The 17,867-nt window shown below is 40.6% G+C and overlaps 4 protein-coding genes across 17 annotated transcripts in view; 2 read left to right on the top strand and 2 right to left on the bottom strand.

Annotated features, from left to right (window-relative positions):
* Positions 1-17,867, top strand: part of LOC115435836 (uncharacterized) — a 1,131,008-nt gene that overhangs the window by 834,937 nt on the left and 278,204 nt on the right. The window lies entirely within an intron of this gene.
* Positions 1-17,867, bottom strand: part of LOC115436331 (zinc finger protein 658B-like) — a 763,626-nt gene that overhangs the window by 702,455 nt on the left and 43,304 nt on the right. The gene's annotated exons all lie outside the window — the stretch shown is intronic.
* LOC115436291 (zinc finger protein 239-like) overlaps positions 1-17,867 on the top strand; it is an 887,505-nt gene that overhangs the window by 867,499 nt on the left and 2,139 nt on the right. Inside the window, exon 1 of one of the 14 annotated variants that reach the window (XM_030159116.1) lies at positions 13,849-13,908. The exons of the other annotated variants lie outside the window; for them this stretch is intronic. The gene's annotated coding sequence lies outside the window, so the exon portion shown is untranslated. Of the gene's footprint in view, positions 1-13,848; positions 13,909-17,867 lie in introns of those variants that run through there. 14 annotated transcript variants of the gene reach the window in all.
* Positions 7,681-17,867, bottom strand: part of LOC115436284 (zinc finger protein 345-like) — a 589,760-nt gene continuing 579,573 nt past the window's right edge. The window contains exons 4-6 of the mRNA XM_030159095.1: positions 9,865-10,064; positions 8,773-9,612; positions 7,681-8,520 (exon numbers count right to left, since the gene is read on the bottom strand). Coding sequence (XP_030014955.1) covers positions 8,219-8,520; positions 8,773-9,612; positions 9,865-10,000 — 1,278 coding nt within the window. The 5' untranslated portion in view covers positions 10,001-10,064 and the 3' untranslated portion in view covers positions 7,681-8,218. The remainder of the gene's footprint in view (positions 8,521-8,772; positions 9,613-9,864; positions 10,065-17,867) is intronic.

Raw genomic sequence — 17,867 nt, 5'->3', positions numbered from 1 at the left:
TGACATTTACAGTGTTTACAGTTGCAGGGTTTCTTTTCTTCTTTGAACAATGATGTGTTTGTCATGTAACAATACATGTTTTTTAATAGATCTTGGTCTTGTTTTTTTACACAGTACACTGTGAACTTTTATTTTTGTTCAATGGATGCTTTTAGAGGATATTTCCTGGTTCTATAACATGTCTAATCATCACCATCACTGTCAGAAACATCATCCCATGTAGCTCTATCTTCTGTTTCCTTCTGAACATTCACACAGTGCTACCACCTACACAAATCACTGAAAGACAGTCTTGCTGACATACAGGAACACCTGTCTGTATCACATTTGCCTTGTTTCCAAGTGCAGTGGACCAACTGCAAAGCACTTTGAGGAGCAGGATTTTTAGTCATCCAGGTCACTGTTAACTCCCCACCCTCAATGTGCCATCCACTACCAATGAGTGAGGGTGCACACATAATACCTTTCAGACAATGTCTCATTATTGCTGTTTGGTAGTTTGCCCTTTTGCAGTGTTGGTGTAGAGCATCACATGTTGGAGGCATGGATAGGGCAAACTACCAAGAAGCAATAATGAGACATTGTCAGTAAGACTGTGTGGCCATAGCTCAGATGGTAGAGCAGGTCGTCCAATAACCGAAGGGTCAGTGGTTCGAATCCCGCTCTGTCCTGGTCAGTCCATTGTGTTCTTGGGCAAGACACTTCACCCAGTGCCACTCACTCTGGTGTGTGAATGTTTGGTGGTGATGGTTCACAACAATAATAATGATGATCTGATGATCTGCTCACAGAAGAGAAGATCTTGTAGCTGACACTGAAGGCGGCTCATTTCTGAAACACACACACACCTAGTTTCACTAAGCTGCAAGCAGCATTGTGTGTGTGAGAGAGAATGAGTTATGATCAGTAACAGTAGTAGTAATAGCAGTAGTAGAGAATAGAATAAACTTACACACTTACGTATATACAGTATTTGTGTGTGAGAGACAGATTTTTTTTTTTTTTTTTTTTTTTTTTACACACCTGCTGATAACGTCTGTGCCGGTGAAAGATGATCCTTTGTGCATTTGCCAGACACGGTGATGTATTTATCCTTTTTTTTTTTTTTTTTTTTTTTTTTTTACATATTATGCATACGGCAGGCAGAACAGGACCAGATGAAACAGTTGGTAGACCCATCCTGGACCGTCATTTCTTCCTCGGAGTTTCACTTGTTGATCCTGCGGTGCTGCTGCACACTCACCTCCCTGTGATTCATTGACATCTGAATTCTCTCTTTTATGTTTCTCCGCGGAATCCAATCGTTTTTTTGTATCAGTGAATCGTCTGTAGCATGTTGCACGAAACCCAGCATCTTCTGGAACATTGTCAAAGTCAGTAGTGATAGTGTTTATAAGTTTCAGTTATACTCCTGCTCTCACCACTCAAATAAAGCCATCGTTCGACACAGTTTCTTAACGTTTCCCATTGTTTGGCTGAAAAAGCCTGTATTTTTTCTTTTTTTATGGATATGAGGTGCATATTCCATATTTTTGCTGGCTTTTTAAAACTTTTTGTTGTATTTTCCTCCTCCGAACAACAGGAAACTCACTTCCTGGTCGCAGCGATCTTGGATGTTTTGCTCTTTCTTATTGGACCAGCAGGTTACACGTGACTCAAACCGCAGCGCGCATGATAACAATAGCATTGCGCGAATAAAGTTAAGTAGGACCGACTTCAAACACTGATTTTAAAAAACTGCAGGATTGCAAATGGAGAACTTTTGACATTTACCTCAGGAACAATATATCTTTGTAACTGAGTAAAATGATTGTAGTGCCCCATGTATCGGAACGGGATGAAACGATACGGCGTTCACCTTACGGCCTATAACAACATGTTTCTGCAAGGATGTTATTGTCGCGGGGCACAAAAGTGTAGCGTTATATTGTTTTACAAAGTCACAGCTTAAAATGGAGTTTAAAAAAAATCAGTTTCTCTCATCTTCATCCTCTCCTCTGCTGCAGCAGAGTGAGTGTGGGAGGTGGAGCTGCACTTGGCTGGTCTGCGTGTTTGTGTGTGAGGGGGCGGGGCTGGGGGCGGGGCTGGGGGTGGGGCCAGGCACTCAGGCAGAGAGCAGCACAGACACACAGGAGCAGTGCCACAGAATCTCTGAGCAGCAAAAAACTTAATACATCAGTTACATATTGACCGATGTTGACTAATCAGTCTGATTAATTGGTCAGCTTTAGTCTTCACATCTCAATCCTGTGATTCAAGATTTCAAATATAATTGATTCAACTGCTTCCACTAAAGGGAGGGTTATCTTCGGTAAGAAAAAAATCACCATGGACGAAAGACACCAGTCAGGAGTGAAAAAAAGAGAGTGTGGTTGGAGTTGGAGAAAGACAAACCTGCAGGTCCATTAGAACATCTACAAGGAGACACTTCATCATTCCAAAGTAAAACTGAAGAATGCACGGCAGTCTTTCTTTTCTGACATCATCACCAAAAACAAAAATAAAACACCTACTTTATTTTTTACAGCTGACAGATTAACAAACCCTCCTGTAGTCGCAGCTCATTTGTCACCTTCTTTACAGAGAAAATCCAGAAAATAAGACTGACAGTCAGTCCACGAACTTTGAATCCAGGTTTTGTGCTGTGTCCATTTAAAACTAATTCTGACAGCATGACGCAGTTTCACTCAATAAACCACAAAAACCTGGAGGAAATCATACAACAACTGAATTCCTCCTCCTGCTGTCTCGATATTTTACAAACAACTTTCTTCAAAACAGTTTCAGAGGTTATGGTATCTGATTTGATCCAAATTGTAAACTGGTCTCTTTGATCAGGTGTGTTCCCTCAGGCATTAAAAACAGCAGTCATCAAACCTCTGCTGAAAAAAAAAAAAATAGGACCAATGCCCTGTAGCTTACCGGCCAAATTAAAAGCTTTAGGAAATGTATCCAGATGCCACTTATTATCACCCAGTTATGTGTATTTATTATATTACAGAAATAGCCCATGTTTTAGTCATATTCCAATCTGATCTGTCAAAAATTCAAATTCCAACTTGATATCATTGATACTGATTTATTGGATCAATCCACTTTCTATCTGTTCTAATGGGAAAATTTTTCAAAGTTGCACCAAATCCAGAATCAGATCTGGATCGAAATAATTTCAATCCCTTGTGTTGACATCATCATACAGAAGCTGTATACCAAGTTTGAAGTCAATCAGAACTGGAGTTTCGGAGAAGAAGACAATTGAAATGTTTTCCCCATAAGAGCCCATGTTAAATTTTCCATAAGTTCCCGGATCCAGAAGAAGATCCTGATCAGCATGTGGACATTATGTTTTGGTCATCTCCCCATCAGGGCTGGACTGTAGAAATTTACACTGGATATCATTTATATTTACTGAGTTATTGCATCCATCCACTTCCTATCTGTTATAATGGGGAAATTTTGCAAAGTGGCACCAAATCCAGAATCAGATCCGGATCCAAATAATTTCACTAACTTTCGTTGACATCATCATAAAGAAGCTGTATACCAAGTTTGAAGTCAATCGGAATTGTAGTTTCGGAGAAGAAGACGATTGAAATTTTTGTAACGGACGACAGACGACGACGACGGACGCCGCATGACGACAACAGCTTACAACCTGTCGGCCGGTAAGCTAAAAAAAAACATTTGGACAAAACCTTAATGCAAAATTACAGGCCTCGATCAAATCTGACATTTTTAAGCGAAGATTGAAAAAACTGTCTTTGAACAGTTTGATAACTTTTTAATCCTAAACAACTGCTTGGATCCAGTCGGGTTTCAGAGCTCACCACAGCACTGAGACCGCTTTGGTCCAAGTGTTGAATGACATCCACTTAAACTCAGACCTCCAGAACCAGAACCTCTGTCCTAATACTGTTGGATCTCAGCTGGACACTGTCGACCATAATATATTGCTGGACCTACTGGAAAACTGGGTGGGACTCTGGCACAGTACTAGACTGGTTTACTTCTTATCTCAAAGGTAGGGACCATTTCATGTCAATAGGTCATTTTAAATCGAAACAGAAAAATAAGTGGTTCTAGGCACAACAAACCCCGCCCCTCGCACATATTGTAGCTTATTTTGGCATCGATCCAGCTGATGTCATCATTTCTATGCATGTGCTGATGTCAGTATATCAATTGCCTCTATATATGTGCCAAGTTTGAAGTAAACTGAAACAAAATTGATATTTTTATAGACATTTGAAATTCCACCCATTATAAGTCAATGGGGGGGGGGGGGGTTTGTAAGAAATTGAAACTTTGACCTACTTTTCCCAAAATGGAACCACACCTATTTGGCATCACTGGCAATCTATAACCCAAATTTAGTACGAATTCACCCAATACTTTTGCTGCTACAGACATGTGAAATTTCATCCAATTATAAGTAAATGGGGAAAAAAAAGATTTTAAAAATTCATAAAAAATGTTAACTTGACCTACTGTTCCCAAAATGTAATGAGATCTATGTATAAATTTAACCAATAGTTTTGCTGCTAGAGCTTTAACAAAGAAACAAACAAACCAAGGGTAATAACATGTGGAGCTCCCTGAGGCTCCATCCTGGGACCTCTTTTATTTATATCTACATGATTCCACTGGCTCAGATCATAAGACACAACAAAAAAAAAAGCAATCATAACTACGCCGATGACACACAGCTTTATATTTCAGTGTCATCAGGTGATTGTGGTCTCATACAGGTCCTGGGTGAATGTATAGAGCTAATAAATGAATGGATGTGCCATAATTTCCTTCAGCTAAGCATGGACAAATCAGAGGTAGTTGTTTTTGGACCAAAAGACGAGTGATCAAAAGGCAGCACAGACCTCCAATTATTATGACTAAAAACTAGCTGTCAGGCCAGACATCTAGGGCTCAGACCTGAACTTTCAAAACCACATTAAGCCCATTACAAAGACAGTTTACTACCAGCTGAATAATATCTCTAGGATTAAAGGGCTTCTGTCTCAGCAGAACCTGGATTACCTGGTTCATACATTTATCTTCTGTTGATTAGATTATTGTAAGTGTCTTTACAGGTCTGACTCAAGTCCATCAAACAACTGCAGCAGATCCAAAATGCTGCTGCTCCAGTCCTCACTAGAACCCAAAAAGTGGACCACATCACACCAGTTCTGAGGTCTTTACACTGGCTTCCTGTCCCTCAGCAGATACACATTAAAATACTTTTATTAGTTTATAAAGCTCTGAATGGTTCAGGGACCAAATCCATCGGTGACCTCCTTTTACTGTATATGAACCATCCAGACCACTCAGATCCTCTGGTGATCCTGTTCTCTGTCCCCAGAGTCAGAACTGAACAGGGAGAAGCAGCTTTGAGTTTTTATGCTCCACCATCTGGAACAAACTACCAGAAAACTGCAGCTCTGCTCAAACTCACAGTTCTTTTACATCAAGGTTAAAGACTTATTTGTTTACAGCTGCCTTTGATTAGAAGAGTTTATTCAGTTCTAATACCTGCACTGACTCTCACTCTTTCAACTTGATTGATTTAACATTAAATTCTTAATAAAAAGGAGACAAGCAGTTGTCTCCAGGAATTTAACTGGTTTAGAGCGTCAAGGTGTAGGGTTGGTGTTCTAATTAAAGAACATGGATATAGATGTCCAGTTTATGGTTGATTTATTTGGCTGTGGTCTGTAATAACAATATGAAGTAACAATCAATACAGCAAACACCATATATAATACACAACAGAATGACATAACTAAAGTTACAAAGGACTGTATTTGATACTCAGTTGTATCATTTGGATGATACAACAGAAACAAAATCACCCCTGTATGCACTTCACAAAGTATACAGACAGCATGACTTAGCTTATTAGCTTTAACAACACACTAGCAAAAGATAGCACTAGCTTATGTACAGCTAAAAAATACACCAGCTAATAGTTCAACAATACATCCAACTTATATAAGATAATATAACATCATTAGTGTCACCTTCTGGTAATTACACACAGCACTAAACCGGGGTGGGGGTGGGGGGGGTGTGCTACAGGTGAATGATGAGGAAGGAAAGTAATGGAACAAATCCAACCACTGTATCACAAGAAAGTTAATGGTTTCCAGCACTGCTTTTCACATATTAGCATCCAATAACATCAGTACAGCAATGGTACATTTAAGAGCGTGGGACATATGACAACTTACAGGAGAGAAACTATTAGTGAATAGAACTTTCAACTCAATAAACATGTGAACAATACATTAACAGTGTGGGCTTTCTAACACTTAATTTTAGTCAAGACTGATTTTAACTGTTTACTTATTCCTGTTTTAATTTCCTTCTTCATTATTATCTTTTCTGCACTTTCCTCTTGTTTAATGTTTTAATCTCTATGATTTTAATGTAATTTTATGCCTTTATAAAACACTTTCAATTACCTTGTGTTTGAATGGTACTATACAAACAAATTTGCCAATTTTCAGTTAATGCGACCTCTGACTGATTCAGTGTCCACAAAGTAGGGCTGCACAATTAATCATTAAAAGATCACGATCTTGACTGACACATGTATGTGATCTCATTTCTAAACGCGGACGATTCTTAAGCATTTTATTTCATGGGCTGCATTGCAAACAAATGCCCACAAACGCAGAACTGCTGCCCCCTCTTCCCTCAACCAATGTTAAACTGTCTTTACAACACATGAGCCTGCTGCTGTCAACTGTAGTTGATTGTAGAAAGAATGAATTTCAGCAGAGGAATGTCTGCGGTAAAGAAGGCGAAATGGATGAAAACCCCAGTGGTTGTGGGGAGAGTCACCCACCTGAACTTGTGCCCAATAAAGGTTCACATTCGGTGGTGTTAATCTCATGTTGGTCTTCTTTTCTGTCATCCAGATCAAAGTGTCTTTTCATTTTCACTTCTCTGACTTCTGCTGTTGTTCTTCTTCTTTTCTTTTCTTTGCCGGTGACGATAACTCAGCCTTTAACCAAGAATCAAAAGTCTAGCCCTCTCTAAAAATGTATATTAAAAATATTCAGTTATGCTGTCTGGGAAGTTTCTTTGCGCTGCAAACTTTCACAGATCAGCTGACGTCACTTAGCGACCGGGACCATAAGTGCAGCATTTCCGCTGGTAAAGTTTATCCATGCCGCCGCACCAAACATTTCATATAAAAAAATAAAAATCACCACCATTGTGAAAAATATGTATGCATAATATCTAATAGGTCAGAAGAGGAGGGTAGGGAAAAGGTAATTGAACATCAAGTTTCACTTTCACTTCTGCGGGGGGCACAGACCACACCCCCCATACCCCCATTGGACGGGAACTGATGCGCAGGTAACCAACAAAAAAGCACACACATCCGGGCGAGCCCCACACTCGCACACACCGCCCCCCCCTCCGCTGAACCGTGCATGCGCACCCCCCTCTTACACACAGCCACACCAACAGCTCCATTCCACAGCAAACACTGCATAAGTGACCGAACTACTTGCAGAGTGATATGACAGACATGAATCAGAGGGAAAAGAACCCATTTTCCTTGACAGCGGTGCAATACACATTTTGTGACAACAATCGTGGCAGAGAATTGTGATCTCAGTTCTAAGCAAAACAATCGTGATTCACATTTTTGTCAGAATCATGCAGCCCGACCACAAAGTCAATCAGAAGTAGTATCTGAATAGAAACCAGGTCCTTATTGACCTCCATTAGTTGAACTTTTCACTTGGTGGTAGGTGGAGCTTCTGTAATGTCACTCTTTGGGAAGATGGTGCATTAGAACACACTTCTTCACTCCGAAAACAACAAAACACAACTTTTAGTCTGGTGTTTGTCTTCACATCTGGATCCTGTGAAGCCTGATCTAGAGGTTTTGAAGTCTGATGTTTTTGTCAGAAGAAGTTGGTGCTGCTGGTTCACACACAGTGTTTTCTTCTTTCCATTTGATGCTGAGGTACTGATTGGTCCAGACGTTGATGATTCACATCTGCGCTGATGATGGGAGAGAGCAGAGGATGACCACAATCTGTTTGGACATTGCTAACACTCCAACTGTTTTGGTGTGTTATGACACTGATTGTCTAGAGTCTTAGTTTTGGTACAACTATTAAGGTTGTGTCTTTTGTGGAAATGTTTGATACCTTCATGTTTGGTACATTGTGAACCTGTGATAAGAGATCTGTCACCAAATCTACACTGATTGGGATCCAATATGGGTCCGTTGGTGATACCTGTAAGAGGAAGATGACCAGAATATCTTAGTGCACCTATCACAGGGGTACATCAAGTTCTTGTGGTGAACACGGCCGTGACGACGTAAAGTAGACAACAATCTGAAAGTCTGCCCACACTGGTCACAGACATATGGTCTTTCTCCAGTGTGGATGTGTTGGTGCTTTCTTAAGTCACTTGCTGAGATAAAAGTCTTCCCACACTGGTCACAACTATATGGTCTTTCTCCAGTGTGGATACGTTGGTGCCTTTTAAAGTCACCTGCTGAGATGAAAGTCTTCCCACACTGGTCACAGTTATATGGTCTTTCTCCAGTGTGGATGCGTAGGTGTTCCTTCAGCCCACTCATTCTGGTGAAAGTCTTCCCACACTGATCACAATCATGTGGTCTTTCTCCAGTGTGGATGCGTAGGTGTTCCTTCAGCCAATTCATTCTGGTGAAAGCCTTCCCACACTGGTCACAGTGACACAGTCTTTCTCCAGTGTGGATGTGTTGGTGCTTTGTTAAGTCACTTGCTGAGATGAAAGTCTGCCCACACTGGTCACAACCATATGGTCTTTCTCCAGTGTGGATATGTTGGTGCCTTTTTAAGTCACTTTCTGAGATGAAAGTTTTCCCACACTGGTCACAATCATATGGTCTTTCTCCAGTGTGGATGCGTAGGTGTTCCTTGAGCCCACTCATTCTGGTGAAAGTCTTCCCACACTGGTCACACTCATATGGTCTTTCTCCAGTGTGGATGCGTAGGTGCTCCTTCAGCCAATTCATTCTGGTGAAAGCCTTCCCACACTGGTCACAGTGACACAGTCTTTCTCCAGTATGGATATGTTGGTGCTTTCTTAAGTTACTTGCTGAGATGAAAGTCTTCCCACACTGGTCACAGTCATACGGTCTTTCTCCAGTGTGGATGCGTAGGTGTTCCTTTAGCCCACTCATTCTGGTGAAAGCTTTCCCACACAGGGCACAGTTATATGGTCTTTCTCCAGTGTGTATGCGTAAGTGTTTCTTCAGCACACTCATTCTGGTGAAAGTCATTCCACACTGGTCACAGTCATATGGTCTTTCTCCAGTGTGGATGTGCTGGTGTCTTTTTAAGTCACTTGCTGAGACGAAAGTCTTCCCGCACTGATCACAACCACATGGTCTTTCTCCAGTGTGAATGTGTTGGTGTCTTTTTAAGTCACTTGCTGAGATGAAAGTCTTCCTGCACTGGTCACAGTCATATGGTTGTTCTCCAGTGTGGATGCGTAAGTGTTTCTTTAGCACACTCATTCTGGTGAAAGTCTTCCCACACTGGTCACAGTCATATGGTCTTTCTCCAATGTGGATGTGTTGGTGTCTTTTTAAGTTACCTGCTGAGATGAAAGTCTTCCCACACTGGTCACAACCATATGGTCTTTCTCCATTGTGGATGTCTTGGTGCCTTCTTACGTCACTTGCTGAGATGAAAGTCTTCCCACATTGGTCACACTCATATGGTCTTTCTCCAGTGTGGATGTGTTGGTGTCTCTTCAGCCCATTCATTGTGGTGAAAGTCTTCCCACACTGGTCACAACCATATGGTCTTTCTCCATTGTGGATGTCTTGGTGCCTTCTTAAGTTACTTGCTGAGATGAAAGTCTTCCCACACTGGTCACACTCATATGGTCTTTCTCCAGTGTGGACGTGTTGGTGTCTCTTCAGCCCATTCATTGTGGTGAAAGTCTTCCCACACTGGTCACAGGTGGGTCTTCCATCCATGTTTGCAGGTCTTCTTCCAGATATAACTTTTAGGTTTCAGTTCAAATCCACCTTCGGCTTCTTTCTACATGAAAACACACAGAAATAGAAGAGGTGGTCACTGAAATGCAATGGAACAGAACAGAGCAAACATCTGTTTGGAACCAGATTAAGCAGACAGGCAAAATTATCTAGTTAGGCAATCGATGACACATTTTCAAGACAACCAATATTTGATGGTTTCTCCTTAACAGATGTGTATGAGACCAGAAAAAAACAAATAATAACAGAAATATTGACAGATATTGAAAATGTCAGGTTCTCTCCAGTGTTGGCACATTCTTTAAATAGTTACAAAATCACAAAACACTTAAAATAACTGTTTACTTTGTTCACTGGAACTAAATTAGAGGAAATAAATGCATTATTAGGGTCCAAGTGCTGAGAATTGCCAAAAAAGACCTTGTTGTATCTATAAAGTTGTTTGTATGTATGTATGTATGTATGTATGTATGTATGTATGAGGCCTGTAATGGCATACAAAATTTTCGGTTCGGTACGTTTTCGGTTTTGAAAGTCACGGTCCGGTTTTTTTCAGTTCAGTATGGGAAGAAAGAAAACTCCTCAAAATATCTTTAACGTATTTATAATGAATTTTTGAACATTTTACCCCCAATTTTTGGAGACAATAGAATATAGAAAAACAAGAGTAATATAATTCTGTTGCAATAAATCAAATAGAAAATAACATAAATAAAATATTACTAAATGTATTTTAAACATTAGTATTGCACTTTTCCCTGAAAGGTAGTTGTGAACAAACAACAAAAATCTAATCTCAGTTCTCTCAGTTCAATTTCTACATTAAAATATCAACAAAAAAATTACACAGGAAGTGCAACATTAACAAGAGGGCAAACTAGTATTCTCTTTTAACAAACTGAAGAGCTACATTAACAAGAAAATTAACCAAATTATTTATTTTAGGACAGTGAACAAACTGTTTAGGACACTTTGTGTATTTGTGTGTATATGTGTGTGTGCGTGATTGTCAAAAACACAGAGTGTTATGTACGTGTGGGTGCGGTCCATAACTAACACTGGCGTGAAATGCAAGTGAAACTTCAGTCCAACTCCTGGGTTCTATTCCTATTATACAGAGACAGAGAGACAGAGACAGAGACAGAGACAGAGACAGAGAGACAGAGACAGAGACAGAGACAGAGAGAGAGAGAGAGAGAGAGAGAGAGAGAGAGAGAGAGAGAGAGAGAGAGAGAGAGAGAGAGAGAGAGAGAGAGAGAGTGTTAGTTTGAGAACTACCGTAGTTCATAGGTGGAAAATGACATCTGTCTTATCAGCATCTCTTTCCCTGTTGTTTTTTTTCACCTGAACCTGACCTGATCCAAACTGGACTGTAGTGATGGCAGAGGGTCTTCAGTGTCTTGTTCCAGTATCACATCATATTTGTTGTGGGTTTTTTTTTTTACCTTATATTTTTTTTACCTTATATTTTTACCAGCTGCCATTTCATATTTTGGGTTAATGTGCACTCCTTCAACATGTCCGTGTCGAACGTGCATGGATTTAAAGTTCTGCATTAACCGATGTCTTCAGTTACTTTTTCTTTTTCTCACCATACTGTGCCGTTTCAGTAGAGCTGTGTACCGAATCGAACAGGTGCGTACCAAAACTGTTCGGTATGTGCACCCTTACAGCCCTAGTACGTACGTACGTACATACGTACGTATGTATTATTATCATTATTATTATTATTATTATTGTTGTTTTAAAGCTTTGCAGGAACTTTTGAGGGCCTGAATATGCATATAAACTCAATATTCTTATTGTACATTTGAAAACTGATGCAGATTCAACAATGTACAAATGAGTTCTTTTGTACTAGCAGTTGTAGTAGTAGTATATCCACTGCTAATACTTGTATTTGTAGTAGCAGTATATCCACTGTTAATACTTGTATTTGTAGTAGTAGTATATCCACTATTAATACTTGTATTTGTAGTAGTAGTATATCCACTGCTAATACTTGTATTTGTAGTAGCAGTATATCCACTGTTAATACTTGTATTTGTAGTAGTAGTATATCCACTATTAATACTTGTATTTGTAGTAGTAGTATATCCACTGCTAATACTTGTATTTGTAGTAGCAGTATATCCAATGTTAATACTTGTATTTGTAGTAGTAGTATATCCACTGTTAATACTTGTATTTGTAATAGTAGTATATCCACTGTTAATACTTGTATTTGTAGTAGTAGTAGTATATCCACTGTTAATACTTGTATTTGTAGTAGCAGTATATCCACTGTTAATACTTGTATTTGTAGTAGTAGTATATCCACTGTTAATACTTGTATTTGTAGTAGTAGTATATCCACTGTTAATACTTGTATTTGTAGTAGTAGTATTAACACTTATGTACATTAGTTCTAGTTTTTGGTAATTATTGTAACACCAGCTGTTCTGTTTTTTAATAGTTCTACTTCAGTTTGTTGTTCATCCATGTACGGCTGCATGATTTTGGCCAAAAATAAAATCTGGAATTTTCCAAAATCTCTTGCTTCAGTATACCAAGAGAACAATTCCAAGCTCCTAACTTTGTGGGAACAGTTTGGGGTGAGGAGAGTTGAATGTTCAAAGTGGTTCATGTGTAAACATCTGATAATGAGGTCAGTTTAGATGCTACAGTACAATCTGTGATTGCCTTGTGTTGGTATTATTCAGTTTTCATCTACAGACAGAGGGATGTGTTGATAGGAGTGATTTGCACCAATTCAGTTTCACCACCAGAGGGCAGTCGAACATTACCCTTCCCACGGTATGGTAGAATCAGGAGGTGCTTTTGTTGTTGTGTGTATGGAAGGCAGCAGCCACGGTGATCCAAAGGCTAAAGCTGAAACCCACGGCTATTTTTGAGCTTTTATTGAAAACAGAACACAGTGCACTCACCAGAATGGGATGTTGGACAGAACTTTGCTCATGGACGTTAGTGCAGCTCACACAGCCCGAATTTCCATCCACTGTAACAGGAGACATGGGAATAAAAAACAGGATGAACATTTAACTTTAACTAAACAACCGGAGCATGTTCAAGCAGCGCGAGGACTGAAAAGGAAATCCATCTAAAGTCACGTGACCGTCTCCGCTTCCCTGCACTAGAGTTACCTGTTCTAGTTCTAACCTGCTGCCTCTGTTTCTCTTCTCCTTTGCCGGTTTCCCCCTCCCTCCCTCCACAGTTTTCCCTGTGCTGTTCTATCCAGTCGGACTGTGGAACACTTCTTCACTCTGCCGTGGGACTCTCCTCCTCCTGGTTGTGGCTCTGCTGCCTGGGGCTATCTCCGGACTAATGCTGCTCCATGTTCAACTCCTCCGTCTCACAGCTGCTCAAACTCAACACTCGCTCCATTCCATCATGTAGATCCACCTGAAAACAATACGGGCTCCTCCGCAGACCTCCTTATATCCACAGAGGGTCACGGAGAAACTTTATTTCCACCCAACCTGCCAGCTCTGACTCCAGTTCATCCCTCTGGTCTGCAGGTCTGTGCGTCGCAGCTGGAAAACGTCATCAGTGCGCTGCTGCTGTAGGGAGATGTACCACTGAAAAAAAAAGGAAAAAGTTGTACCGCGGAAAATGCTATATCAGTTATAATGCTAAGGGCATTATTCAAAAAGCAAAACTGATATAATTGAACAATTCGTTAAATACCAACAATTCGTTCAGTTATTGAGCCACGCGATACTTTACATGGACGAATCAGAAGGCTGACATGACCAACCAATCAGAATGCAGCTGTTGTCATTCCAGGAAGTGCCAGTCCCGTTTGTTCCTCCTTTGTTTTTGCTGTGAGAGCCAGAGACAAGCCGTGAAGCGGGTTCATCCAACTTCATTCTACTCGATGTTAGTCGGTGGGTTTGGACACAGATTGTCATCTTTTGATACTTAGGAGCAGTTTGAGCTCAAATCTACCCAAGTCTTTTTCCTCTTGGATATCTCGGTGCTCTCCGCTATAGTTAGCCGGTGCGGCATAAAATACGGACCTTGTAAAATTTGGACCTATTTGGAATTTGCGCACGCGCGTGGGTGTTAGGGTTAGGGGTCTAGGGGTAACTACTAAATAACATGCAGACAAATTAGGGGTCTATTATACGCATAAAATATGTACCGCGGATTTTCACGCATGCGCAAAATCGGCAGGGGTACAAATTTTATAGGAGTCCATATTTTATCCCACACCGGTACCGGATATTTTATTCGTCTGTCTGTGCTCACCAGTTGCAACGAGCACAGAGGCTTTTCCCCGAGGAGCCCGTAACGCTCTTCAAACACCAGCGTTTAACGTTGCGACATGCAGCAGAAAACACACAGTAAGTTGGCCTTAAATTCCAGCACAGGTGAGTAAATCTGGGTCGTAGTTTCTGCTGCTCTCAGTCAGGAGCTCTGTTGTAACTGGCGGGTGACGTCAGGAGTGAAAGAGACAGGATCAGCTGAGAGGCCCTTCTAGTATAGGCTCTGGTACGTGATTGGCGGGCCAGCAGGTGTGCGCATCACCACATTCAGCCCACTAGATCTGAGATATGATATGATGTAGACCCCTACGAGCTACCGGTGTTCAACGGCGTACGTCCGACTGGTGCAGGGATCTGGACTCTGCCCCCCTGTACATACATGCACTTAGTTAACTATCTGGTTTTCAGCATAAGTTACTACACAGTGCAAGAATTCAAAAGCCTTAAGTCCCCTGACAGCTGTGAACAGTTTTTCTGTGGCTGGGTTTAAGGTTTGACGATCTACAAGCCCATTGACTGAAAACACTGTGGTGGGGTCAAAGGTCAGCCCGTGGATAGTGCCATGTTTAGGTGTTGTAATCAAGGGGGTAGTAATGGTGAAATACTATCAACACTGTTTCATAGTTAATAGACAGCATCGTTTATGTTTTTAATGTTTCCTCCTACATTTTTGTTCCATGTATCTGTGAAGTGACTGGGGTTGGATTCTAGTTTAGTGATGGTCTGGTTAGTGTGTTGATCTGGTCAGTGTGTTGTTCTGGTTAGTGTGTTGGTCTGGTTAGTGTGTTGGTCTGGTTAGTGTGTTGGTCTGGTTAGTGTGTGTGTAAATGTAAATGCATTAAACTAGTCATAAACCCAAACTAATGTACTTCTGGCTCTCTACATTTGCAGTGTCAATCACAGGAGTAACTGGAACAGTTTTGAACACAGCAGTGTCTCCCAGGCATCTTTGACTGGATGGATTTAACAGACAATTTATAAAAACAATGAATGCACTGCTATGGGACTGTTAGCACCTGTAAGTTCAAAATGGCAAAATGGGGCGGGGACACTGATCGTTACATCATCTCTGCAATCCTAATTAGGCCCTTTTCCACCAAAATACCTGGAACTTTTATTACCAGGAAATCTTCCAGGTAATCTGTGTGCTTTATGATTCCATCACACCCAAAGTTCAGGGTAATTTATTCAAATCAGGTTGATGACATATGTAGGAGCAGTAACAGAACATGCAGTCCAGTTCATGTCCATTCACAAACTCAGCTCTAGTTCAATAAAATGACACAGCACTTTAAGTGGACAGGTTGGGTTTAACGTTTTACTGGTTGTTGAATCTCTTAATCCATCTGGAATACATTTTAAATGAAGTTAACCATCATTACATATCCTTAATTTGTATTTCAAAATGGTGGAACATGTATTTTCAACTTCTCATTCCTTAAACTCAATCACATCTAACTTTACGTGTGATGGATGGTTCTGTTTCATTTCTATTGTTTTACAGATATAGTCCAGGTTCAACCCTAAAGTCACACAGATTTACTCAAATGCCTGCATTTAATTTGACTGCATATTACTTATAAAAGTACTTATACTCATATTTTTGATGTATTGTAAATGAACAGACAATATTAGGTTAGATTTTTTTTATTAAAAATTGAAACAAAACAAAAGGTGCAAAAAAACAAGGTGCCTCGAGATTAAAAGGGAAACAAACATGTCTGAAAGGTTCAGGCTTCTGGACCAGTGTGTGGTCCAGCTGGTACTGGACAGCTGGTCTGGAACTCCATGGTCCCGGTCCCTTTTTCGCTTTCCTACATGAAAAGTAATAAAAATGCATAAATGAACTAGAAGCACTCAGAGAGTGCAGACCTCTGCCAAAGCAGATCAGTACCCCCCCCCCCCACCACCACCACCACCACCATGTTTATCTGTCTGTCTGTCTTTCTGTTTGTGTGCAAGGTAACTCAAAAAATTATGAACAGATTTGGATGAAAATTTCAGGAAATGTTGATACTGGCACAAGTAACAAATGATTAAATTTGGTGGTATGGGGGGTGGGGGCCCACTGATCTGCCTTGGAGGAGGTCTGCGCTGTCTTTTCCAGAAAAGCACTCGTAGAGTGCAGACCTCTGCCCACCCCCCTACCCCTGGTCACCACCAAAATTTAATCATTTGTTCCTTGTGCCAGTATCAACATTTCCTGAGATTTTCATCCAAATCCATCCATAACTTTTTGAGTTATCTTACAGACAGACAGACAGACAGACAGACCAACGCCGACAAAAACATAACCTCTTTGGCGGAGGTAATAATAGAACACATGATGACAGTTTCCTACCAGTATGATGTTACTTGTGACATGTCTGACCTGGGCAGTTGTAAAGGACAGCAGACGTTGGACCAGGACACAAACGAGCCGAAGGTCCAGAGAAAGAGGCGAGTCCATCCGGTCCGGTTTTTTAATTAGGACAATTTTTAAAAAAGGGTAATAGTCTAATGCATTTCATGTCTCTGGTGTCTCTGGGCTACCGTCGGCTCCTCCTCCTAACTGTGACAGAAGTCTGTGTAATGACCACAGACCTTAAATCTGTGATGGGCTGCAGTAGTGATACCAATGTAAGCCGTGGTCCACGCACGGATCCCCCAGTTCAAATAGAACTGCATGGGCTTCACACTCACACACACACACACACACACACACACACACACACACACACACACACACACACACACACGACTGATGTCTGTCACTGACTCACACTGGTATCACTTCTGTGGGCCCATCACTGAATTTTCTGATTCTATGATGCCATCTCCAGCCCCTTTTCCACATCTCTTCTGTTCTGGAATATTCCCCCTTTCTTCTGAACGTGGTCTGTGTAAATGAGATGGTGGATCGTTTGGTTCCACCTCTGGAACTCCTCTGGAGGTAGAAACAGAGCCCTGATAAAGATGGAACCACCATCTGACCTTTGACCTGGATCTATGGAAATGTGGATACAGATTTGAGGGAGGGGCCAGTGCGTTGCATTGTGGGCTGCACAAGAAATGACATGCCGACATCTGTTGTCTTTTATAGTTTTACCCAAAAATAGAACATGAAGTTTTTAGAGGAAAAAAACAGAATTTTGTTTTTGGCCAAAATCGTGAAATAGAACTGTTGAAAAGTAGAACAGCTGGTGTTAGAATAATGAGCAGTAACTAGAACAAATGTACATGACTGTTAGTACTAGTACTACAAATATAAGTATTAACAGTGGATATACTACTACAACAAATACAAGTACTAACAGTGGATATACTACTACAACAAATACAAGTACTAACAGTGGATATACTAGTACTACAAATACAAGTACTAACAGTGGATATACTACTACTACAAATACAAGTTCTAACAGTGGATATACTACTACAACAAATACAAGTACTAACAGTGGATATACTACTACTACAAATGCAAGTACTAACAGTGGATATACTACTACTACAAATACAAGTATTAACAGTGGATATACTACTACTACAAATACAAGTACTAACAGTGGATATACTACTACAACAAATACAAGTAT

This window comes from Sphaeramia orbicularis, chromosome 16, assembly GCF_902148855.1.
Source record: "Sphaeramia orbicularis chromosome 16, fSphaOr1.1, whole genome shotgun sequence".
Taxonomy (NCBI): domain Eukaryota; kingdom Metazoa; phylum Chordata; class Actinopteri; order Kurtiformes; family Apogonidae; genus Sphaeramia; species Sphaeramia orbicularis.
This window is presented reverse-complemented; position numbering and strand designations above follow the sequence as displayed.